The 25,627-nt window shown below is 36.7% G+C and overlaps 2 protein-coding genes across 6 annotated transcripts in view; one reads left to right on the top strand and one right to left on the bottom strand.

Moving 5' to 3' along the window:
* Positions 1-396: 396 nt before the first annotated feature.
* LOC125674992 (60S ribosomal protein L24-like) lies at positions 397-10,871 on the bottom strand. Its single transcript, XM_048912453.2, has 5 exons — positions 10,821-10,871; positions 10,611-10,686; positions 5,097-5,344; positions 1,682-1,733; positions 397-519 (listed from the first exon to the last, which is right to left on the bottom strand). The coding sequence occupies exons 1-5, from the start codon at positions 10,823-10,825 to the stop codon at positions 433-435; spliced, it is 468 nt and encodes a 155-aa protein (XP_048768410.1). The 5' UTR covers positions 10,826-10,871; the 3' UTR covers positions 397-432.
* Positions 10,872-11,045: 174 nt separating this feature from the next.
* Positions 11,046-25,627, top strand: part of LOC125674963 (uncharacterized) — a 98,478-nt gene continuing 83,896 nt past the window's right edge. For all 5 annotated transcript variants that reach the window (XM_056158254.1, XM_056158252.1, XM_056158250.1 and 2 more), the window contains exons 1-3: positions 11,046-11,211; positions 16,849-16,988; positions 18,236-18,338. In XM_056158254.1, the coding sequence (XP_056014229.1) occupies positions 11,208-11,211; positions 16,849-16,988; positions 18,236-18,338 (247 nt within the window). In that variant the 5' untranslated portion in view covers positions 11,046-11,207. The remainder of the gene's footprint in view (positions 11,212-16,848; positions 16,989-18,235; positions 18,339-25,627) is intronic.

Genomic DNA, 25,627 nt, shown 5'->3' with positions numbered 1-25,627 from the left:
ATTCCTCCCTGCTCAAAGACTGTAAGTGCCAAGCATAGGCCTAAATTTTGCTGCCCTTCACCAGCTATGGTGATGTCTCCATATGAATGAAAGATTCTCAAGAGGGACAGTAAAACAATATTCAATTTTATTGGATGATTCAGCTTCGTCAGCCAATTTGGATTTTAGTTAAGTCACGGCAGGAATATTCCTATTATTAAAAAAAATACCGACGTCGATGATTTTCGATTTTCAAAATGGCAATCGATTATTCACATCGTTTCAGTTATAGCGACTGACAATCGAAAGTCGGCGATAATCGGTACATCACTAATCCAGACTCCCTGTACTTTCAGTACTTTGATTTTAAGATCCTGCAGCACAAAGCAAGTTTCATTCACAAACCATACACAATACTACCAGAAGTATTTTTTTTATTTATTGGTATAGATATTAACGTTTCCCTCCCACTCTTGGTTTCGGTGCAGCACCTTTCTGTGTGGGCTTCATCTTGGGCTGAGCAGTTCTGGCTGCCTGAGTCTTTAAAAAAAGAAAGAAAAAGTGCAAAATAAATGATAATCACTGTAAAGAAATGGTCAAATGTGTTCATCTGTGAAATGTAATATCTGTGACGTTTCTCATGAAATATAGACTTAACCACATGCACTTATCTTTTATTTGAAAGTATTTCTTGTGACTATTCAAAATTGAAAATGGTCGGCAAAATTTAAAAAGATGCGGGTTAATTAAATGTGACTGAAGAAAGTTTTCATGATGTGTTTATATTTCATTTACAGAAGTTAAACTTTATACATATTAGATAACTCACTCCCAAGATGTTGCAGATTTTACATAACATATGCAGATACCATATTTACTATGCTTGTGAGTTAATATTTCGGGGAATTTTCATTTCGTCGAAAAAACAGCCAATTTTCAATTGGGACTGGGTCCTTTTATGGGACCCTCATGCAAGGATACTAGCTCTGGTGTTATTACTTCTGCTTGGACATTACCTTGATAACAGTGAATGCCTTGGACTAGCTAGGGTGTGTTAATTAGGTGTTTATATAGGAGATACATTGCCTGCATTTCCTCTTATGGTGGATACTTGATTTTTTAAATTTTAAATTTATCCCCCACTTGTGCTTTGCATTTGTTATAAATTCGACTACATATAGATTAAATTTACGATTTATAACGAGACAGTAAATTTGGAGATGTGCCAAAGAAACATTGCTATTTATTTGAATGTGTGGTTTGTGTAAAATCACCGAAATTAGCAACAATTGAGCTCTGTGTAGTTATTGACAAGGAAACTTTGTTCACCTTTAATTTTTTTGTTGTTGATTTTTCTAATTTTGAACCAAATTTATAATGGGAATTACAATTGTCTAATGGAAGCTTGCATCTTCAGTCATTTTGATCTACATGTACATCTTACACCCTAGCAGTACACAAAGACAGCCAACGAGGTTGTGTTGTGTGGGGTCCAGTAGCAAGTTTAAAGGTTTTATATTATTCAATCATATGATAAAACAATTATTGACATTTTCTTGATCAACAAGATGCTTCAATACCCAAGAAGTAAAATAGTAAATTTAGCATTTATCTAGTATACAAGTCATCACATCAGCCTGAAAATGTCAAATATTAAGGTACATGTATTAATTACATTTCAAAACTCTTCCCAAGAACTTACCTTCTGTTGCTTCTTGAGGGCATCCTTTGCCTTTTGTTTCTCTTTAGCAGCTCTGTAAAAATCATCAGAAACTTTACGAAAAAAAAAATCAGCCTGTTTCATAACAGAAATAAGAAATGCTTTAGAAACATATACATATGTGCAAATACAATCCATAACTGTATTGAATGCTGTTTGAGGCGTTTCATACGGATTGTTTGTTAGGCTGTTTTATTCCTATTAATTTTGACTCTGATTATTCCGTTTACCTGATCAAGACAGGGCTTAATCATGGTGGGAGTGACTGGTCAACAGGGAATGCTTACTCCTCCTTAGCACTTGATTTGGTACAGCGATTGCCCTTAGATAGGGCCAAAAATAAAAATTGATTTGTTTGATGTACTCCGACCGACCCGTCAAATTTGCTCCTACCCAATCATTTCTTTTTTTTTTTTTGGTTCCCTTGAAAAATAGAAAATTCTCCTTATTTTAAAAGTATTATTAGAAACTTTCATGACATTAAAAAAAAAAAAACAAACCTACCTACCGACCCACCTTAAAAAATGTGGGTCAGAGCACAGGCAATTGCATCGCTTGGGGTCAAATTTACTATATAAAGAGTAAAGGTATAGAACTTTAAATATAGGGTACCCAAGTTAGCCGATGTAAAAACAATAAATTAATTGATATAAAATTCTACTTTGTATTTTAATTTATTCATACATAATCAATCTACATTACTACCAAAGTTCATCCCGAAATTCCGTATACTTCCCAAGATATGCGGAAATGAACTCGGAAAAATGCCTATTATTTTTTGGTTGACTTTTAGCTGGGCCCTGACACTATATGACTACACAGAGTGTTTGAGCATTGCAACAAGCTATCAAATAGAATGTGCAGCATAAAACATCATTTTTAAAATGAATTTCTTACCCCAATTCATAAAATGAAGTCCGTAATAGATCCAAGTGACTGAAAATTTTAAACCGTCTGTACTTTCAGTTATCAGTCATTTTCATCGGTGCCAGTAACTACCCACATTGACATCATTATTATCAATCATCAAACACCCGTGATAATGTGATTTAGATAAAAATAGACATAATGAGACATTTGTATATTTATAAAGACTTGTTATTAGCATAATTTATGTACTGTAATGAATCAATATTGATAAATATTAGTATTTGAGTCTCTAAATCGTTATGGGTCCTTCCATCTCTTTTGGGTAATTAGTCAAAACTACCCTGATGGCTGGGATTGTGAAAGTAAACGGTTTAAAAAATTTCAGTCACTTGGAGCTATTACGAACTTCATTTTATGAATTGGGGTAAGAAATTCATTTTAGAAATGATATTTCATGCTGCACATTCTATTTGATAGTTTGTTGCAATGCTCAAACACTCTGTGTAGTCGTATAGTGTCAGGGCCCAGCTAAAAGTCAACCAAAAAATAATAGGCATTTTTCTGAGTTCATTTCTGCATATCTTGGGAAGTATACGGAATTTCGGGATGAACTTTGGTAGTAATGTAGATTGATTATGTATGAATAAATTAAAATACAAAGTAGAATTTTATATCAATTAATTTATTGTTTTTACATCGGCTAACTTGGGTACCCTATATTTAGAGTTCTATACTTTTACTCTTTATATAGTAAATTCGACCCCAAGCGATGCAATTGCCTGTGGGTCAGAGTACATCAAACAAAAATATTTTTAATGATGGCCTAGTAGATGGCCTCAATTAATTTCCAGGTGTAGGGTCAAACTGGCGATAGTAAGATATTGTTCACTTAACGACTTGAGAACCCTTGAAACAATTTCAAAACTCTGGCATGTCTAGGGATCTGAACTCACCCTTAATTTTGTATCATCTAAAAAATTTATGAGATTGATCACTGTGTTTTGTTATTTTCACCTGTTCATTGAGCAGATAATACTTTACAGTCCAGTTCGACCCTTGACCTCAAAATCAATAGGGGACATCTACTTCTTAGGGGGGAACCAGCATACCAATTCCATGTTTGATGTCCATCGAGCAAATGCTCAAGATATTAAGTGGACAAGTTGCGGAGGGTATGTTTTTGACCCGTATGTCAGTCCCCGTTTTTGTCAGTGCAACTCCTCCGAGACTTCTCAAGAAAATTACGTGAAACTTTGTAATCAATAAGGACACACAGTGTAGATGTGCTTATTCCCAGGAAATTCTGATTCAATAATTTTTTTGGAGAGTGAACTTAGAATTTTAAGCCCATTGTGATGTTCTTGTAAGCGCAACTCCTCCGAGATTGTTCGACAGAATTTCGTGAAACTTTGTAGTTAATAAGGACATACTGTGTAGTTGTGTACATTCCGAGGAAATTCCGATCCGATAATTTTTATGGTACTTATGCCTCCTTTGAACTTAGAATTTCGAGCCTGTTTGACCTGTTCTTGTCAGTGAAACTCCTCTAAGACCACTCAACAGAATTTTGTGAAACTTTGTGGTTAATAAGGACACTCTAAGTAAATGTGCATATTCCTTGGAAATTTTGATTCAATAATTTTTCTGAGAGTTTAGCCTCATTTGAATACAAGAATTTCAAGCCCTCTGTCCAGTTCTTGTCAGCACAACTCCTATAAGGCTGATGAACAGAATTTCTTGAAACTTGGTAGTTAATAAGTACACAAAGTGTAGATGTGCATATTCACAGAAAATTCTGATTCAATACTTTTTCAGGGAGTTAAGCCACTTTTGAACTTAGAATTTCGAGCCTGTCTGTCCTGGTCTTGTATTACCATTCATTATTTGAGGCATTGTCAAGCGATGTTGGAGCGTAGGGTATGTGAGCTTGTTCACTTCTCCTTTCTTTCATTATGTCCAGTATAGCCCTCGTCCTCAAAATTGATAGGGGTCATCTACTCCTTAACCGTACCAAGTTTGATATATTTCAAGTAAATGGTTCTCAAGTTGTTGAGCGGACAGCATTTTACTATATCCATTTATCCAGTTTAATCCTTGACCTGGAAATCAATTGGGGCCATCTACTCTCTAAGGGCAACCATTGTACCAAGTTTCGCAACTGTCAAGCAAAGGGTTCTTTTGACATTGAGTGGACAGGACTTGGTCTACAGACTGACTGGTGCAAAACAATACTTTTAAAAAGTGTGTGTGCATGTTGGGGGTGGGGGCATAGAAATAAGGGTCAGAAATAGTGCTGACGACACTGTGACACACTTGTTTCATAACAAATACACCAACCTTCTATGAGAAAGACAATTCTTCTCCATTAATCTAAGATTGGACTTGATTTTCAAATTATTTTATTGGAGAATTAAAGAAGAAATTACCTCATGGTTGTACTCCTGGTGTTTTGTAAAAGCTATGAAGTACATTTAGTTAGGTGTAAATAAGTAGGCCTGAGCTTTTTTGGCAACACTTAAACTTGTACCTGATGGCCTGTTCCCTTTGGGCCTTCCTGACTTCTGGCTTCTGGTTTCGCCTGGCGTTAATTTCAGCGAGGGATAATCCAGTGACAGCACGTGTAAACTTAGTGGTTCTGCGTGTCCTCTTCTTAGCGATCTCTTCCAGATTTCCCTTCTTGTGCTTTCTTCTGTAGAGCACAGTCCAGTTAATCTCTCGAGGGTTCCTCTTCATTTTGTGTGAGGCCTCACATTTGCTATTAAGGAACTGGAAAACCTACAATATGGAATTTGTCAACAATAAAATGTATTCAGCTTATACAATGCATTCAGTTTGAAATCTTAAATAAGGAACACTTCTTTGTGCATGTTCTGCTATGCGTTGATCATCTGAAAATATATGTAACCATGACAGGCACTGCAAGGTTTAACACTACGGACGGTAGACCGGAGGTGCGAGACCACCAAAACGTCTGACTAGTCAGTCCACCTGAAATTGCAATGAACTAAATTGTTTTAATCCCTTTGAAAAATAAACAAATGATATGGTCCTATTGTTCATAACTGACATTGGAGGATATACGGATCTATAGAAAAGTTGGTGATGTGTATAGGGTGTTCTTTAAAAATGAACTATGACGATTGTACACAGGTACAGCAAAAGGATTTTTTGGGAGATATATGGGCAATAGTGTTGAATAAAGTGCACCGTCAAGGCACATGATACATATTGTTAACAGTATAGATTGTACCCATTAAAATTTTTTTTTTTTATATCACCTTAATTAAATGTCACAGTGACCTTAAAGTAGGATGCGACACACCTTCTACCCAAGATGCATTAGTTGACCAATTTTGGTGATTCTAGGTCTAATAGTTTTCAAGTTATGAGCCGGACAAGTTTTTGCCATATATGGCCATATCTTCTTAATGAAAAGTCACAGTGACCTGGTTTTAATGTGCGACACACCTTCTACCCAAGATGTATCTACAGACAAAGTCTGAAGATTCTAGGCCTGGTAGTATTTAAGTTACGGGTCGGACACGAAAAAGCTAACAGACGGACGGACAGACGGATATCTTCTTAATGAAAAGTCACAGTGACCTGGTTTTAATGTGCGACACACCTTCTACCCAAGATTTATCTACAGACAAAGTTTGCTGATTCTAGGCCTTATAGTATTTAAGTTACGGGTCGGACACGAAAAAGCTAACAGACGGACGGACAGATGGATATCTTCTTAATGAAATGTCACAGTGACCTGGTTTTAATGTGCGACACACCTTCTACCCAAGATGTATCTACAGACAAAGTTTGATGATTCTAGGCCTTGTAGTATTTAAGTTACGGGTCGGACACGAAAAAGCTAACAGACGGACGGACAGACGGATATCTTCTTAATGAAAAGTCACAGTGACCTGGTTTTAATGTGCGACACACCTTCTACCCAAGATGTATCTACAGACAAAGTTTGATGATTCTAGGCCTTGTAGTATTTAAGTTACGGGTCGGACACGAAAAAGCTAACAGACGGACGGACATGAACGCCATACCATAATACGTCCCGTCTTAAGACGGGCGTATAAAAATCAGAAAAATTTCATAATCGGAAGAACTGTATTGATCAATGATCGATATTTACATGTAGTTAATAAACGTTTTTATTTTGGAGTTATTTCTATTTAGTTTTATGGATATGTGCAGCATACACACTAGCTGGTGTCACTGAATTCCCACTTTTCAATGTGGAGGCCCCCCCCCCCCCCCCCCCCCCCCCCGCATATGTCTCGATATAAAAGCGCGATTAACAGTCAGGTGAATCTTGGATTAGATATTAATTAGTGTACAGCAGTGCTTCCCAAGGTCTTCTGGTACTTACTGGACATTTGGTTCAGTAATGGTTGAGATATTACTGGACCAAATCACATTTTACCAGACAAAATTTTATGTGCAAATTAATCCCCTATTGTGGCCCTATCCTAACCTTGGGGGCCATGGTTTTGACAAACTTGAATTTACAATATATCAGGAAGCTTAAAACTTACTGGCCCAGTGGTCCATGAGAAGATTTTTAAAGATGTTCCCTACATATTCCCATGTAAACCTTTGATTCCCTATTGTCGCCCTACTCTAACCCCGGGGGCCACGATTTTAACAAAATGTCAGGAAGCTTTCATGTAAATTTCAACTTTCTGTCCCATAATGGCATCGGCGACGTACTTTATTAGCCCAAGCATTTCACTTTAGATTCGTCCGTAGAGTCAAACTTTTCAATCCCGTGTTCAACACAAGTGTTACAAAATACAAGATTTTTTAACTCGAGCAATTCGAGTAACTCAAATGCAAATTGATCATTCAAACGTGCCCATGTTGTTCAAGTACTTCTTGATCAGAGTATAGTTTAAACGCTTTATTTTCGTGTTATTTATTACCTAATTCAAACACTTCAAAGACGTTTGTAGTTTCACGGGATATTGCTCAATTGTATTATCACCCTCTCGGGGGGAATTGAAGATGATTGCAAGTTTGATAGATATTTGAGTTAAACATAAACACGTTTTCTGTTTGCAATGACTAAAGAGTAGAATAAATTTTGGGACATGCTGCTAAAAATTGAAAATTTATCTAATCATGTATTTCATTGGGAAAAAAATATATCGGACACTTGGTCCGGCAAACAACTGATATTGATCGGACCAAAACAAAAAGTACTGGACATTGGCAGACGGACCTTCGTAAATTCGGATTGTCACACCTCCAGAAACTCACGTTTTCTTTTAATATTGAACCGTTACAAGCATTTAATTTTGCATCTTTTCCAGAATCAAAATATGCAGAGGCTGTGATATGCCTCGTAGGCTCCATAACGTGAACATCAATGAACACCATACAGTAAACTTTAAAACTTAGGCCACATCAACTTGTAAAATAGTTCTTCGGATTTTCAAACAAAAAAAAGTGAGGCGAGAGGGCGAAATTATTTTACAAATATTATTTTTAATTTTGGAGATAGATATTATGAAGCGAGCAAATACAAGAAATATAAATATTTTTAATTGAATCAAGTGTGATTTTAAAAAGCGAGCACTTAAAAATAAAGATCTAAAATCATCAAATATCATTTGTTTACCACATGAACTTAATATTTTTCAACTTTGTTGATATAGTGTACAATAAATATTAAGTTCATGTGGTAAACAAATGATATTTGATGATTCAAGTGCGTACACCTTCCACATATTTTTAAAACCGTTTAAAAAGGACATTCCGAATTTGCACGAAAATGATGTACATTAAAGTAAATATCAAATTGACCCACCCACCCCTGTTGAAAATGGAATAATCTGATTCGAATGATTTGAAATTACATTGTGGAACATTTTATTACAGCTAAGGGGTGAACAGAAACATTAGCATACTACATATAAACTGGTCCCACTTCTCATGTTTAATAAGTGGCAAGGAACCAGTTTTTTACTCAGAATTCCTATAGACAAATCGGTCTATAGCTATTTTGATCATTATAGACCGACTTGATTTTCTATAGACATTGTCTATCGGTCCATGGTTAATTTCGCACACTGTTAGAACATTTTTCGAGAGCCCGCACTTCTATCATTTGTCAGCCACATACATCAAGGTCGTTTTTGCGCTTGTTGTAAAAAGTCGAAAATATTTTACGGATATTTTTGGACACGCGGGCGGAAATTATTTTTTGATAATATTATACTTTGGATTTATTTCAAATAGAAGCAGCAAATTGGCATGGCCTTATATATGTGCCACACTTAAATAATCAAAAGAACTGTTTCGATCAATGATCGATATTTACATGTTGTTGATGTTTTTTTTCTTGGAGTTATTTCTATTTAGTTTCATGGATATGTAGTATACTAGCTGCAATAATGTAGCCCTCTCTGATTTTTTTTTTTTTTTTTTTTTTTTTTTTAGGGAGAGGGCTACAACTCCTTAGGATCTCTGTAATGGTGCAAATGCGGGAGTGATTCACTCCCGCAACATTTGCGCTCATTCTAAACATTTCCTGACTTTCTTTACGTAAATAAAATGATATTCTATGTTTCTTAGTCAATATATAAATTTACAACCTGCAACTTTAGATTTGTGAGGCTCTATTCTACCGTTTTCAGCAATTTCGATAAATTCCAATTTCTCGATTCATATTTGTGCGCCATGTTTGATGTACTGAAGTTTCAACTTCCGGTTGTCAAGTCATTTGCATATGCCATATAAGGTAGTATTTACATCAATGGACAAGTATGGAGGCGAAAGCTATTTCGTCGGTATTGAAAAGGTTTGAATTTAATATCAAGTTAAAAGCCAAACAGCAGAGTGTAAATTCTTTCTGCAACAATATCATTTTCCTTTCTTTGTCGAAGTGGCTCGAGTAACTACATTTTCGCGCTGATTGTCAATGTTTAGGCTTTTCATTAGATCCACCTACGAGATCTCGCGATAACAAGCATGGCGGAGCAGACGAAGAATTTTGCATGCTGTACATTATATTTAATGAAAAACACCTTTATTAGACATGCCCGAGCACAAAGTTTGTACTCCTTTTGGTGTAAACAACATTTGGGACTAATACACAGAGTTTATTATCGGTTATCATTAAAATTATTTTGCACCATTACGGAGATCCTATGGAATTGTAGCCCTATCCCGAAAACGTCAGAATAAAAAAAAAATTGGATAGGGCTACATTATTGCAGCTAGTAGTATACACACTAGCTGGTGTCACTGAATTCCCAATTTTCAATGTGGAGTCCACCCTGACTCTCCCCCGCACATGTCTCGATATAAAAGCGGGAGTAACAGTCAGATGAATCTCGGATTAGATATTAATTAGTGTACAGGCAACAATCAATTATGAAAAATAGAATCGATCGGAATCAATTCAAAGCCAAAAACGATCGATAATCATTTCATCACTAGTCAATTCATATTCCAAAATCTTGAAGTTACTTTAAATGGGTTGGGAACATTTCCCCTATAGCGAGATATTCTCACATAAACTCGATTAAATCCCTCTCCAGCAAGAGTAAATTATATATATCCCTTACAATTGAGAAAAACACCCGTGGAGTACATCTCATGTTTCACATGAAAAGAAAGAGTGCCAAAATGTCCGATACGCCTGCAAATATATATATAACAAACACTCATGATGTGCACTGGATTTCAGTCTCCTTCCCTCTTATGCAACTCAACATCAATATGAAATTTTTTTTTACTGTGCTGCAAATTTTAAAGAGACAATTCGCGGAATGCTGAGTGTCGCACTTAACCAGCATTGCACGTAGTTTGCCATTATTTTCAATAAAAACACCAAAACACCTGTTTATGGTAATGTTTACTATCTCGCTAAAGAGGGATAATCGCTTAACGAGAAGACCTCACCATAAAATTATACGAGGTGAAAAGTCGTGACACTTTCTCGGGTTCGACAAAAACCAGATGAATGTGTTCGACAAGATATTAGAGAATTCAGATTACAAAGATTGTTCTTTGCATCAAAACTTACCCTGCCGTCTACTTTGACAATACGTTTTCCATGCCCTGGGTATATTTTAAACCCACTGTACGCGCACAGTTCAATCCTGAAAACGAAAATATAACAACAGGATGATCATTTGTTACTTCGTTTATTAAAAACATAAAGATTAACCATTGATGTCTTTTCGTATGCCTAAGATCTAAACGATTGTTCACACGGTAGATATTTTTCACTTACTTCATGATTGACACCGGAAGTTGAAAGACCGAAAACAGGAGGATCGAAGTGAATTCAGAGTTATATTTCTAATTCTTTCAACGAGGAAAAAAAGCAACACAACAACGAAAATATTAACAATTTAATATATAAAAGCTAATATTTAATCACCTTATTCATTTGATTTATTGTTAACAACAATTAAAACTCTAATTTTAACCAATAATTTTTGAATGATCAAGAAAAGCGGGAATCCAAAATGGACGAGCGGGATGGCAGATAGGTGATCATCGAGATATCAGGTTATTTCTGGTAGAAAATGGAAAGCATACATCTGAAGTTGTATACAGACCGCCGTACAGATTTTCAGAAAATTGCTTGAAGTTATATTGTTAATGGTCAAGGATAATGGGTGAGTGTCTTGCTCCTTAGTTGCTAATGTAAACAACCAGCAGCATCTGCATTTGTCCAATGTATTAAACATTGAAAACTTTCAATGTGTCATGCCCCCCCCCCCTCCCGAATTCCTAATTCAATCATGGGAGGCATGTAGGTTCCTAATAAAAGAAATGTGTTCCATGATCCCATATCTCGTATTCAACATCATGTCTGATCAGGTATCTCGAGATCAGGGGGAGAAATTTGAAGAAGAAAAAATTGTTTAAAAAAATCCACCTTTATCATGTGTATTTAGCCTTCGGCACATTTCCACACCTCCTGCAAGGCTACCAATAGCCACAGCATTTATCAACACTTTGCAGTACTGACAGTACTTTCTTCAGCACTTGACAATTAAATATCAGAACCCACAGTACATTGTATTTTGTTTGACAAGTGCAAGGCAATCTGTGTGTCCTAACATCTCATTGTATCACAGAGTTGTCCTCCATAAATGTACAATCATTTCAGTATTATTTTAGATGGTATTAGCTAGGGTTCCAAAAATTTTTGGTTCGGTTCTAAATTTTTTACTTCACGTTCGTGTATTTCCGTCCGGGTCTATATTAACTATTTCAAAAATCTAATATACAGTCAAAATCAAAAACCTTTATTGTATTTTGCCACAATAATTACTCGGGGAGGTGGACTGAGGTTTAGACTCGACATCCATGGTACCCGAAACAGCGTTGTCACTTCTACTTGTTTCCATCCATGCTTTCAATGTTTTGTCATTGATGATGTTGATCCTGTGGCGTATTTTCAATGCATCTGACATATCTTACTTACTGTCATTATTTACAATTTTGTCCACAATGCCATCATTTAACAATTGATCAAAATACAGCCACTTTTGGGGATTTTGACAACATTTCGTTTAAACGGATTTCTAATAATGATTCCATTTTAAAAACCAGACCCGAAATGAAATACGGAAAAATGGGACCGAACCCAACCCGAACAACACAACCTGCGGTTTTCGGTTATTTCGGGTACCCGTTGCAGCCCTAGTATTAGCTGCAATAATGTATCCCTCTCCAATTTCTTTTATTCTGATGTTTTCAGGATAGGGCTACAATTCCATGGGATCTTCGTAATGGTGCAAAATATGTTTATGAATAACCTGTAATAAACTCTGTGTATTTGTCTCTAATGTTGTTTACACCAAAGAAAGTACTGACTTTGTGCTTGGGCATGTCTAATAAAGGTGTTTTTTATTAATTTAAATATCATATACAACTGCATTCAAAATTATTCTTCTACTCTGCCATGCTTGATATCACGAGGTCTCGTTGGTGGATCTACTGAAAAACCTCAACATTGACAATCAGCGCGAAGAAAATGTAGTTACTCGAGACATTCCGACAAAGAAAGGGAAATCATATAGTGGCAGAAAAAATTTACACTCTGCTGTTTATTTCTTAACTTGATATTAAATTCAACCCTTTTCAATTCTGACAAAATCGCTTTCTCCTCTGTACTCGTCCATTCATGTAAGCACTAGTCTATCTTATATGGCATATGCAAATAACTTGACACTTGGAAGGTGAAACTTCAATACATCAAACATGGCGCACAAATGTGAATCGAGAAATTGGAATATATATCAAAATGGTTGAAAACAGTAGAATAGACCCTCACAATTCGTAAGTTGCTGCTAGGTTGTAAATTTATATGATGACAAAGAAACATAGAATATCATTTTATTTAAGTAAAGAAAGGCAGCAAATGTTTAGAATGATCGAATATGCAACATTATGAAGATCCTATGGAGTTGTAGCCCTCTAACCCCCCTCCTCTCCCCCCCCCCCACCCCCACCCAACCACCACCACCCAAAAAAAGGCCGGAGAGGGCTACATTATTGCAGCTAAGCTGGTATTTGTGACTTTGGTCTTTTTGTTAGTCTGGGACCACAATGAAATCTCTGCTCATAAGAAACTTAGTAGCCTAATGCAGGGTTCGAAATTAACTTTCTCAAGCACTAGTCCGTACGGACTAGTCACTATTGATGTTCACTAGTCCGCAAAGCAATTCACTAGTCCATCCAGTATGAAAGGTTAATATAACAAAGTGATCAATCTCATAACTCTTATACAATGCAATACAAAATAGATAATTGGGCAAACAAGTATATCATATTAAATGATCTTTATTTTATTCAATAGTATTTAGTGAAATCAAACACATCACAGTTGCAAGCAATTCAGTTTCTGACACCTACAGAAGAAAAATACCACCATACTTTATTTTGCATTCAAGATCTTCAGAAGCATAGAGTTAATCCTTTTATAAACATCCATAAGTGCGTTCGAGATCGACGCTCCCATTGTTTTCGTGCTCAGTTCTTATAGAGTCACAGGAGTTCGAAATTTTATCAATAATGACCAAGCCATGAGCTATAGTGTTACAAACTCCTGTGTTAGAGTCACGAATGATGAGAACATGTGTGCGCAAACGTGCTTGTTCTTAGATCACACTACTTGCAGTTCTTGCACCTCGAACCCGTTCTCGTGATGCGTACTCGGAGTTTGGAATTGGCAGAAATTTGTGCTCGTTCGAAGAACGACGGTCTCAAACGCATTCCATGTGTTTGGAAGATCAGGATGTCATAGTCACGCAAACACTTAACCATGCAGGTAATCGACCATAAGTTCAAATATCTAAGAGACTCAGACAAAATCTTAACCAATTCAAAATTGATTTCCGGATTTTCACTAGTCCGTACAGACTAGTGCTATAGAGAGTTTACTAGTCCGACACGTTTTTTACTAGTCTCGGACTTACTAGTAAAAAAAGTCCTGAGGTAATTTCGAACCCTGTAATGTTTCTCTATTACAAAGATGTCACCTTGACAACTATTCTAACCTTGCATTGAATTATCTATTTATCTGCTCAAGACTTGACCTTTTCTTTATTGCTAGGATATTATCTAAAGAAATATCTTAAACTTTTTTCATTAGTAAGAATGACCTTAGTTCAGAGACAACACATTATCTAGTAACCTTTGTCTGTAAGTATTAGCTGATGAGTAGATGTGATGCATTATAAGTTTATGACTCATAGACCCATCGTGAGGTTAGAACTCCCAATCCAGGTAATATGAGTTTAAAATGATTATTTTGGTACATACCTCAATGTTCATTAGAACTATGCACTAGCTCAGTTTATGTTCTAGTTGTTAATCCCTTGTAATTCATTTTGGGAGGGGGTATAGTAGTGGGACAGTTTATGTGTGGTTAAGTACAGTGTATGTGAATGTGTGTGGGAGTGAGTGTGTGGTGGGAGTGAGTGCATGTGTATGGGAGTGAGTGCATGTGTATGGGAGTGAGTGTGTATGGGAGTGAGTGAGTGTGTGTGGGAGTGAGTGTGTATGGGAGTGAGTGAGTGTGTGTGGGAGTGAGAGTGTGTGGTGGGAGTGAGTGCATGTGTATGGGAGTTAGTGTGTATTGGAGTGAGTGCGTGTGGGAGTGAGTGTGTATGGGAGTGAGTGTGTGTGGGAGTGAGTGAGTGTGGGAGTGAGTGTGTATGGGAGTGAGTGTGTGTGGGAGTGAGTGCATGTGTGTGGGAGTGAGTGCATGTGTATGGGAGTGAGTGTGTGTGGGAGGGAATGTGCGTGGAGATACTTTACAGCCCACATATTTCACTCGATTGAATTGATACTTGTATGTGCGTGTGAGTCTGTTTCGAGTGTGTATATGACCTTATAGACACTATAGGCCACTTTTCTTTTTTTTTGGTCGATTGATTTGGTACTAGACATGACGGTCTGCTATCAGGAGAGGAAAACCCTATTGATTTTGGGATCCAAAGTTCAAGGTCACAATCGGACTTCATAGGAAAAGCTAGTGGTCACATTCTTTTTGGTTGATTGATTTGATACTTGATATGAAGCTTTGCTATCAAAAGAGGAAGAACATGATTGCCTACATTGCAAGGAGATGCCCCGCTTTTAGTGTGCTAAATCAATGGTAGACCGGTAGACAAAATCTGTCGATATTTTGTCAGGTCTATAGCCAGATGCGTACTAATACTTTGATACCAATTTGTCTATAGTGAATTAATGCAATAATCAGGACAGTTACACATTTTTGGATATTCTATGGTTCTATTATTTGCATGCCTCCACTATATACTTATACAAATTACGGCTTTAGAAAATATCCCCAAAAAATAAACAGGTTTGTAATTTGTAAAGTATCTCTGCGTGTTCAAAATTAAGTGTTGAATATACATGTAGTATATAGCTCTTTTAAGCTATGAAAGGCATGGAATAATTATAAATGAGAATAAAACTCAATACATTTTGCTAATTATTTTGCAAATTTTTACTTTGTTGTAAGTCAATCAGGTCTATAGAATTTGAAATTGTGATAGACTAATTGTCTATAGTAGTTAAAAGTAAGTTTTGCACACTGCACTTTGTGGAGCTCATGTTTAGAAACATAGAATTGGATTTATAGCACCAGAATACTCTAGGATCATGAAAGTTACAGTTAGATGCCTGATGGAGGACTTTCATGACCTAACAATGTCAGCTCTTACAGTTTTGAAAGTTAATCTATTAACAGGCACACACTTAAAGTCTCACAGAACAACCTTTTCTAACATCTTTTGAATATCTAGATAGCCACCCCCTCCAAAAAAAAGCAACATTATTTTAGGGCATTTGATGACCAGTGTTTTATTATGCCAGTCAAGTAATTTTGTAATGAGAAACATCTGATTCAGAGGAATTTAAGTGCAAGCTTCCTTTTATACATGAAAAATCATGGGATATCTAGTTCTTGGATGCAACCTACAGCTTTCTTTGTGTGATAGTCATGTTACTTAGGGGAATAATTACGGTAAGGCTCAGTTTTCAATCACTTATTCTTTTTTTACATTGTTGATTTGGCTTCTAAATTGTTAAACATCAATAGGACATTGATAATGGTTGTTGTATTCAACAGGCTGAGGATTTTGGTTTTTAAAAACCAATTTGATCGAACCCTATAGAAAAAGAAAGACAGTATTCATGGTAATATTGCACTCATTGGCTAATTGTACATTGTCCTATATGTTGGAAACAATGCACTTACACATTAAGTCTTTCAATAAAGTTACTTGTAAATGTTAGTTTTTAGAATATTTTTGTGTCTCTCATTGGTTATTATTTAGAGAAAAGGAATCTCCTGAAGATTTCTGAATTTTTTTATTGTTAAAACTGGAGGATGAAGAACCTGGGTATGTTTTAGTACATGTATGTAATCTGGTTATAAAAACTAATGGTGCTTATTTTGAACGACGAATTAATGATGAAATCAATATATTCTGGTTGTATGTGTAAACGGTGTTTTTGATTTAGGATATCAGTTCCTCCAATGTCTGGGTATGTTTAATGTGTGCAAATAAATTATGCATATCAAGGGTACCCGTATATCCAGAGGACGTAGAATTGGATACATTGCTATGAAGACTGGGTTTTAAACACTCTTTAAATGTTTTATTAACCATTATCTACCGACTGCGTAATTCAGATAAAATCATTTTTCTCAATCAGATTAATTAATTCAGGGGTGAAAATTCTGAAGGGAAAAAAAATGGTATTATCATGCATGTTTACAATTTTAGATGGAGATGTGTTGAACTTGTCAGGGATGGGGATTCATCAGATTTCACTTCCATCAGGAGCGGATCCAACAACTGTCATCCTGGATAAGAACAGCATCTCAAAGATAGACAACTTAGACAAATGTCAGAATCTAAAACAGGTATAGGTGATGATCATTGGTTGTGCAGAAACTTCAAAGGCACACACACTGTTGCATCTGAAAAAGAGGTTTAGATTTGTAAATCATGATTATTGGAGAACTTTATATTGTTTGTGGAAAATTTTTGCAAGCTAGAAGTTAGAGAACATATCAGAAAGGCATGTTCTATTGTTGAAGTGATAGATTTTGCCCTATGTGTGGGTTGTGTAACAATTTCATTCTGAATAAGATTAGTGTAACCTTTTATCACAGATACATGTATATCTTTATTTATGTGTGACCCTGACATAGCCTTAGACAAATTTCACCTCATTTGGCCTATAAAAACAAACTCTTAATTCATTCTGCAAGTTTGGATCTTGTCTGTTTGTGGTCACCATCAAACCAATAACACTCGGAAGTCCTTTCGCTATGTCCTTCAAAATTGCGGATTTGAATTAAAGAGAAAGACACTCAGAAATGTATTTTTTTTATTTTGACCTTCGGTTTTTAGTTGATGATTTGAAATTATTTGATAGTCAACATCAAGCATATCTGCTTCATCCATTTACAGTAGGAAAAACGGGGATTCTGTTCTAACACTGCACTCCGTGTTGTAACTACATGCATGCCAGTGTGTGGTGAGGGGACCGAAACCGTCGAGTTATGTTTTTCTAAATAGCATATATAATGAGAGGGAAAAGGGGTATCAACTGAATAGGTTGGAAGGGCAAGTTTGTAGAATACATAGTCTTGAATCTTGAATTCCATAGACCTAAAATTAACTATTTTCATTATTTTTTTTAAAAATTTGCCTCTGATATCTGTACAAATTGTAATGATAGCCATTTCCTCATGAACGCACTGCAGTTGTAAACAATGCAGTACTTGATAAATATAGACTATTAGTATATTTTAATGGCTGGGAATTTTGACAGAAATGAAAGTAAAATGTATAAAATATATAAGAAACAATTAACGTTCATTTTTGAAAATACATGAGGTTGTGTGTACTGCAATGCCTCGTGTCAGAATACTCGTCATGAAGCGCGCTAACATGAAGCGTGACAGCGTGAAGCATCGATTCGTACCCTCATCTGTTTTCAAAAATGAAATTTATTTCTTTGATAACCATATAAAGCAACCATCTTTACACATGTGCATGTATATTAGTAGACAGTTTGTGTTCTGTTTATTGTATGTGCAGTTGAGACTCGGCTCTTTCTTTATATAACCATCAAATATGTGATTCTTCTTTTTTCAATCAGCTCTCCTTGGCTGGGAATCGAATGGTTCGAATGACCAGTATAACTAGGCTGAGAAACCTCACTGTGCTGAATCTCCCAAACAACAGTATTGTGGCCATAGAAGGTGGGCTTTTATAAATATGTAATGCTTCTCTGTTTAGTCAATAAAGGTAGATTGATAAAGCTGACTGGGGGAACATTTGAAGCAGCTGAAGCTACCAAAAGCAGACTCTATATAGCTGCAAGAGAGAGGTATTGAAATGATAAACCTAGTAGTAAACTGCAGACTGTCCAGTCTCGAAATGTGAGGTTTTATAAAGCTGTAAATGTATAACCACACTTGAGAAATTATTTTCGATGTACAGGTGAATACTGGTATCTTGAATCTTGGTTATCTTGAATCCCTCACTTATGTCAAAGTCTATTGTTGATTCTGGTGTATTCCCTATCTATATGTTTGAAAAACTGATATCGTGAATACAGGTCTTCAGAGTCCCAAACCGTAATTTTACATGGGATATCTCGAAGTGTGGTCAATTTTCTGGTCTGCTAAAAATATCCAGTCTTATTACTTAACACAATCTCACCCACGGTTATTAACACTTGTTAAAACTGGCAATTGCTAATTAATCCCCCACCCTCTGCGAGGTATTTAAGTCATGCATGGATATGGTAAATGGTAAGTACGACACAGAGCTCGAAATTAGCGAGAAATACTCGCATAATGCGAGTATTATACATTTAGAAAATAGCGAATAAAAATAGTGGACACTCAAAAATCTTACGAGTGGTGATTTACAAACTATGATCGTATTGTATCCGTTTTATACGGTGATGCGCTATTCGCTTTTCTTAAATTTGCGCTCTGAATCATACAAACGCTTTCATGAACGACGGACATCGCATTATGATGAAAAATAGACATGTGCCATAAGTCCTTTTCACCTATAGGGGTGATTAAATTGAATTCCTAGTATGATGTTTTTGTTAGTCATTATCTAAAAAGAAAAAAATCAGAGTCTATGTTTTATCAAGTCTTCCAGTAGTTATTTTTATCAGAATCATGAGAATGCCCTATCTAAAATAATTCATTGTCATGTTGAAGTTGGGTTGTAGTGATGACATGAGTGCACTGCTCACCGCGTAGACGATTATCAAAAAAGTTCATGGGGCTTGTGATCGTTCAGCTTATAAAACCATGAGTCCGGGATTCGCTTTGAAAAATCACTAGTGACAACCCTGATGTGGCACGAAATTGGAAGACTGGATCTAGACCTGCGGTAAACAGGTTATGGATTAAAGGTGCGGTAATCAAGAGACCTAAACATTGCACCATATGACTTACATAACTTAGTGTCATGTCCAAACGATGCCTGTTGACCCACTAGGCTCAGTAATGATGGGGAAAATCATTGATTTGAAAAAAAAACATATGAAAAAAGAGCACTGCTTCATTATTATGCCCTCCCCCCCTTCAAAGAAGAGGGGCATATTGGTTTGCACATGTCGGTCGGTCGGTAGATCACATGTTGTCCGCTCAATATCTTGAGAACCCTTTGCTTGAAAGACATCAAACTTGGTACACCAGTACATCTTCAGAAGAAGATGACCCCTATTGATTTTGAGGTCACATGGTCAAAGGTCAAGGGTCAAACTGGACATCGGAATATACTGTCCGTTCAATATCTTGAGAACCATTTGCTTGACAGACATCAAACTTGGTACACTGGTACGTCTTCAGGAGAAGATGACCCCTATTGATTTTGAGGTCACATGGTCAAAGGTCAAGGGTTAAACTGGGCATAGGAATATACTGACCATTCAATGTCTAGAGAACCCTTTGCTTGACAGACATCAAACTTGGTACACCAGTACATCTTCAGAAGAAGATGACCCCTATTGATTTTGAGGTCACATGGTCAAAGGTCAAGGGTCAAACTGGACATCGGAATATACTGTCCGTTCAATATCTTGAGAACCATTTGCTTGACAGACATCAAACTTGGTACACTGGTACGTCTTCAGGAGAAGATGACCCCTATTGATTTTGAGGTCACATGATCAAAGGTCAAGGGTCAAACTGGACATAGGAATATACTGTCCGCTCAATATCTTGAGAACCCTTTGCTTGACAGATATCAAACTTGGTACACTGGTACATCTTCAGGAGAAGATGACTACTAATGATTTTGAGGTCACATGGTCAAAGGTCAATGGCCAAACTGGACATAGGAATATACTGTCCGTTCAATATCTTGAGAACCCTTTGCTTGACAGACATCAAACTTGGTACACTGGTACATCTTCAGGAGTTGATGACCCCTATTGATTTTTAGGTCACATGGTCAATCCACTCTTGACATAGGAAGATATTGTCTGCTCAATATTTTGAATTGATGATACTACTCTCAATTAAATGATGTGTGTATATAACCCTTTTCAATTTTGCACCATGGGGGGGGGGGGGGGGGCATATGTGTTTTACAAACATCTCTTCTTCTTTTAACTTGTAGGTTTTCATTTTACCATATATACTCGCCTATAAGTCGGTTGTATTTTTTAAGGTTATTTTGTAGGAATTTGTCATTGACCCGCTTATAAGTCGGTACAAATTTTTGTCAGAATAGGTTGACAATTTCAAGTCAATTCTCTAGTGTTTTAACCTATGTTTCAAAAAATATTTTGAGAAATTAATAATTATGAGGTGCTCAATATCCAAGCCATATCCGTTTGGTGTTTAAACGCATCCCTTGATCTATTATGGACAATGATCCCTTGTTTACCTAAGCAATTATGGTCTCCTAATGACCAATACCTGACACCGTGTTTACTTAGTGGCACGCACCTCCTGAAAACTGTTATTGTGGGATTCCGGTATAATTCATTGTATCAACAATAGTTTTTAAGAGTCAAGAATGATGATCTAAATTATCTGTTAACAATATTCAATCTTTTAAGAAATATATTTCAGCCGGTATACATATGAATATTTCAATATTAAATCGGGTTCGTAATTCAATTTTACCGATAAACGATAGATTATTTTGAAAGTATTACACTGTAGTTACCGGTATGTAAATAATTTTAAACTAGATAAAAATATGTAAATACTTGTACTTTATACATGATTTTGAAATACATAAACAATATGTCTAGATATTTGTGAACAATAATCATTTGTGTGGTAGTCCATGATAATCATCGGAGTTGTTTAAAAACACTACATTACGCCGCCCAGAAAAATACCAATCTTCTTAGGACGCGCCTATAAGTCGGACATAGAGTTTTGGACCAAAAATTGACTCCCAAAAAACCGACTTATAGGCGAGTATATATGGTAGCCTGTGGATGTTTTACCCACAGGCTAAAATTAACTGTGACAGCTCGAGTGTTAGTACAGTTCTTGTCCTTAAAATGATTAAAAATCCAGAGTTAATTATAAATTAACATATCCGATAGTGCAGATAGTGCATTTGATAATACAATATCATTGACATGCTGTATAGATTAAGTCTAGATTTTCAAAGTGAACTAAGATTTGTACAATCATGAAAATGCAATAATGCATTGGATAATATACACCATTCTACTACCATGGAGGATTATAGATAAAACACGGAGATTTTCAATGTAAACTTGAAAACCTAGTAAACAAGTAGGAGGTCAGTAAAAAAGTTCAAAAAAATTCTCATCTTTTGACAACATGCTCCGAGATGTCACACAAAGTGGAGGACCTTTTCTCGGAACTCCCGAAAATCGGACGCAATATTAGTACAGAGGAAGTATGATGTACAAATATGCTACAGCAGACCTACATCACACAGTTCTTCAGTGACAAATATACACCTGTAGTAACAGAAATGTGTAATAGTGGTTTTTAGTTTATCCAGTGTGTGTAACAGTTGTTTGGTGACAAAGTAACAGATTTTGTGTAGTGATATTCTGGTTCAGTGTAGCAGTAGACACACATGTAAGACATTGTGCTGTTTTTATTGTGTGACTATTGTGCAATTTTCATTACCAGTTGTGGTAGCTCAGTGATATAGCGTTGTCTTTGTGCCCAGGAGGTCAAGCCCAGCTCATGCCATGGTCGCATCAAACCTAAGACTTAGGTAGTGATTGCTCCTTCGCCAAACACTCAACATTTAGAAGTGAGAATCACTGGCCTTAGGATATGATCTTAAAAGCAGAGGTTCCGTACAGCAGCAGGCGTTGGCACGATAAAGAAACCTCACTGCTCTGGCCCTGAGTGCTAAGCATATAGGTCTAAATTTGTGGTATTTCCAGAAATGATTTTTCTCCGCTTTAAAGCGGAATTCCGCTTTCCGGATTTCTCATTTCCGCTCTAAATTTTAAAATCCGCTTTTGTTAGTATTCCGTAATTTTCCGTCATTGATGCGGGTTTTACTTGTTGTAAAATGCTTCCTCAAGTTATATTTGTCTTCTGATTGTTCATTGGTTGAATCGTTGTCTCGCTATTCGGTTTCTCCAATCAACAGTTTGTTTAAGTAACTGATCTCGTTTTAAAACAATGTCTGCACATGTTGTGCAGCGAGGTGGCGATGTAAAAACTATCGATAAGGGCCTACGTAATGTATGGAAATGGGAATGGCTGGAGAAGGTAGTCAAACCTTTACAACTTTAATATGGGTCTCTGGAGGTCATTCCTGAGGGGTTTTCAAATGTTAAAATAGCCATTTTCGGCCGGGGGCCAAAGGCCTCCTGAACCCCCAGATCAGGGGCGCTGTCCCTTAACACCCCGCTGGGGGAGGACCCCCAGACCCCCCTTCAGCTTTTTAGCTCACCTGAACCGAAGGTTCAAGTGAGCTATTCTGATCACATTTTGTCCGGCGTCCGTCTGTCTGTCTGGTCATCCGTCTGTCTGTAAACTTTTCACATTTTCGACTTCTTCTCCAGAACCACTGGGCCAATTTCAACCTAACTTGGCCAAAAGCATCCTTGGGTGAAGGGCTTTCAAGTTTGTTCAAATGAAGGGCCATGTCCCTTTCAAAGGGGAGATAATCACAAAAATGCAAAAATAGGGTGGGGTCATTTAAAAATCTTCTCAAGAACCACTGGGCCAGAAGAGCTGAAATTTACCTGAAAGCTTCCTGACATATTGCAGATTCAAGTTTGTTCAAATCATGGCACCCGGTGGTAGGATGGGGCCACAAGGGGGGATCAAAGTTTTACATACAAATATATAGGGAAAAAATTTAAAAATCTTCTTCTCAAGAACCACTAAGCCAGAAAAGCTGAGATTTACATGAAAGCTTCCTGACATAGTGCAGATTCAAGTTTGTTCAAATCATGGGCCCCTGGGGTTGGATGGGGCCGCAATAGGGGATCAAAGTTTTACATACAAATATATAGGAAAAATCTTTAAAAATCTTCTTCTCAAGAACCACTAAGCCAGAAAAGCTGATTTTTACATGAAAACTTTCTGACATAGTGCAGATTCAAGTTTGTTCAAATCATGGCCCCCGAGGATAAGATGGGGCCCCAAGGGGGGGATCAAAGTTTTACACACAAATATATAGGGAAAAACTTTAAAAATCTTCTTCTCAAGAACCACTAAGCCAGAAAAGCTGAGATTTACATGAAAGCTTCCTGACATAATGCAGATTCAAGTTTGTTCAAATCATGGCCCCCGGGGATAGGATGGGGCCACAATAGGGGATCAAAGTTTTGCAGACAAATATATAGGGAAAAACTTTAAAAATCTTCTCAAGAACCACTAAGCCAGAAAAGCTGAGATTTACATGAAAGCTTCCTGACATAATGCAGATTCAAGTTTGTTCAAATCATGGGCCCCTGGGGTTGGATGGGGCCACAATAGGGGATCAAAGTTTTACATACAAATATATAGGAAAAATCTTTAAAAATCTTCTTCTCAAGAACCACTAAGCCAGAAAAGCTGATTTTTACATGAAAACTTTCTGACATAGTGCAGATTCAAGTTTGTTCAAATCATGGCCCCCGGGGATAAGATGGGGCCCCAAGGGGGGGGATCAAAGTTTTACACACAAATATATAGGGAAAAACTTTAAAAATCTTCTTCTCAAGAACCACTAAGCCAGAAAAGCTGATTTTTACATGAAAACTTTCTGACATAATGCAGATTCAAGTTTGTTCAAATCATGGCACCCGGGATAAGATGGGGCCCCAAGGGGGGATCAAAGTTTTACACACAAATATATAAGGAAAAACTTTAAAAATCTTCTTCTCAAGAACCACTAAGCCAGAAAAGCTGAGATTTACATGAAAGCTTCCTGACATAATGCAGATTCAAGTTTGTTCAAATCATGGGCCCCTGGGGTTGGATGGGGCCACAATAGGGGATCAAAGTTTTACATACAAATATATAGGAAAAATCTTTAAAAATCTTCTTCTCAAGAACCACTAAGCCAGAAAAGCTGATTTTTACATGAAAACTTTCTGACATAGTGCAGATTCAAGTTTGTTCAAATCATGGCCCCCGGGGATAAGATGGGGCCCCAAGGGGGGAATCAAAGTTTTACACACAAATATCTAGGGAAAAACTTTAAAAATCTTCTTCTCAAGAACCACTAAGCCAGAAAAGCTGAGATTTACATGAAATCTTCCTGACATAATGCAGATTCAAGTTTGTTCAAATCATGGACTCCGGGGGTAGGATGGGGCCACAAGGGGGATCAAAGTTTTACATACAAATATATAGGAAAAATCTTTTTCTCAATAACCACTGAGTCAGAAAAGCTGATATTTACAAGAAAACTTTCTGACATAGTGCAGATTCAAGTTTGTTCAAATCATGGTCCCCGGGGGGTAGGATGGGGCCACAAGTGGGGGGGGGGGGGGGGGGGGGGGGTCAAAGTTTTACATACAAATATAGAAAAAAGCTTTAAAAGAACCATTGGGTCAAAGAAGTTGACATTTACATGAAAGCTTTCTGACATAGTGTAGATTCAAGTTTGCAAAGGGTAGTTTGGGCCATGATAGGGACCAAGATTTTACATGCAAATATATATGGAAAGTCTTCAGATATGGGCCAAGGTGACTCAGGTGAGCGATGTGGCCCATGGGCCTCTTGTTTTTCTTTTCTTAGGAATCATGTCTGTATTTCACCTACAGCTGATGATGTCTCAGTACGAGTGAAAAATTCTTGACGGGGCGTAAAACAAACAAAAGTGTTATTTTTTGTAGTGCTATAAGATATAATGTACTGTATTTAGTGCATTAATCGTATAAATATTGTGTTTAGTGTGGTACATGTAGATAAGAAATTGATATGCGATAAACATTGCTTTTAATTTGTCTTGTGCATTTCTTATGGTACATCCCATTCAAATTTGGAAGTGAATGAAGTATTTGTGTTGCATAAGATACATTTACTGGACATGATCAGGTTTTTTTGTCAATTATGCAAGCAAT

The sequence above is a fragment of the Ostrea edulis genome, chromosome 3, assembly GCF_947568905.1.
Source record: "Ostrea edulis chromosome 3, xbOstEdul1.1, whole genome shotgun sequence".
In the NCBI taxonomy this organism is placed as follows: Eukaryota; Metazoa; Mollusca; class Bivalvia; order Ostreida; family Ostreidae; genus Ostrea; species Ostrea edulis.
The sequence above is the reverse complement of the archived record's forward strand: the minus strand, read 5'-3'. Positions and strand labels throughout refer to the sequence as shown.

What these genes read in the sequence shown, in the direction of transcription:
- LOC125674992 (XM_048912453.2), bottom strand. An exon ending in TTGTCAAAGTAGACGGCAGG is followed by an intron (nt 5,345 to 10,610) that starts GTAAGTTTTGAT and finishes TCCATATTGTAG; the next exon opens with GTTTTCCAGTTCCTTAATAG. An exon ending in CCCTCAAGAAGCAACAGAAG is followed by an intron (nt 520 to 1,681) that starts GTAAGTTCTTGG and finishes CTTTTTTTAAAG; the next exon opens with ACTCAGGCAGCCAGAACTGC.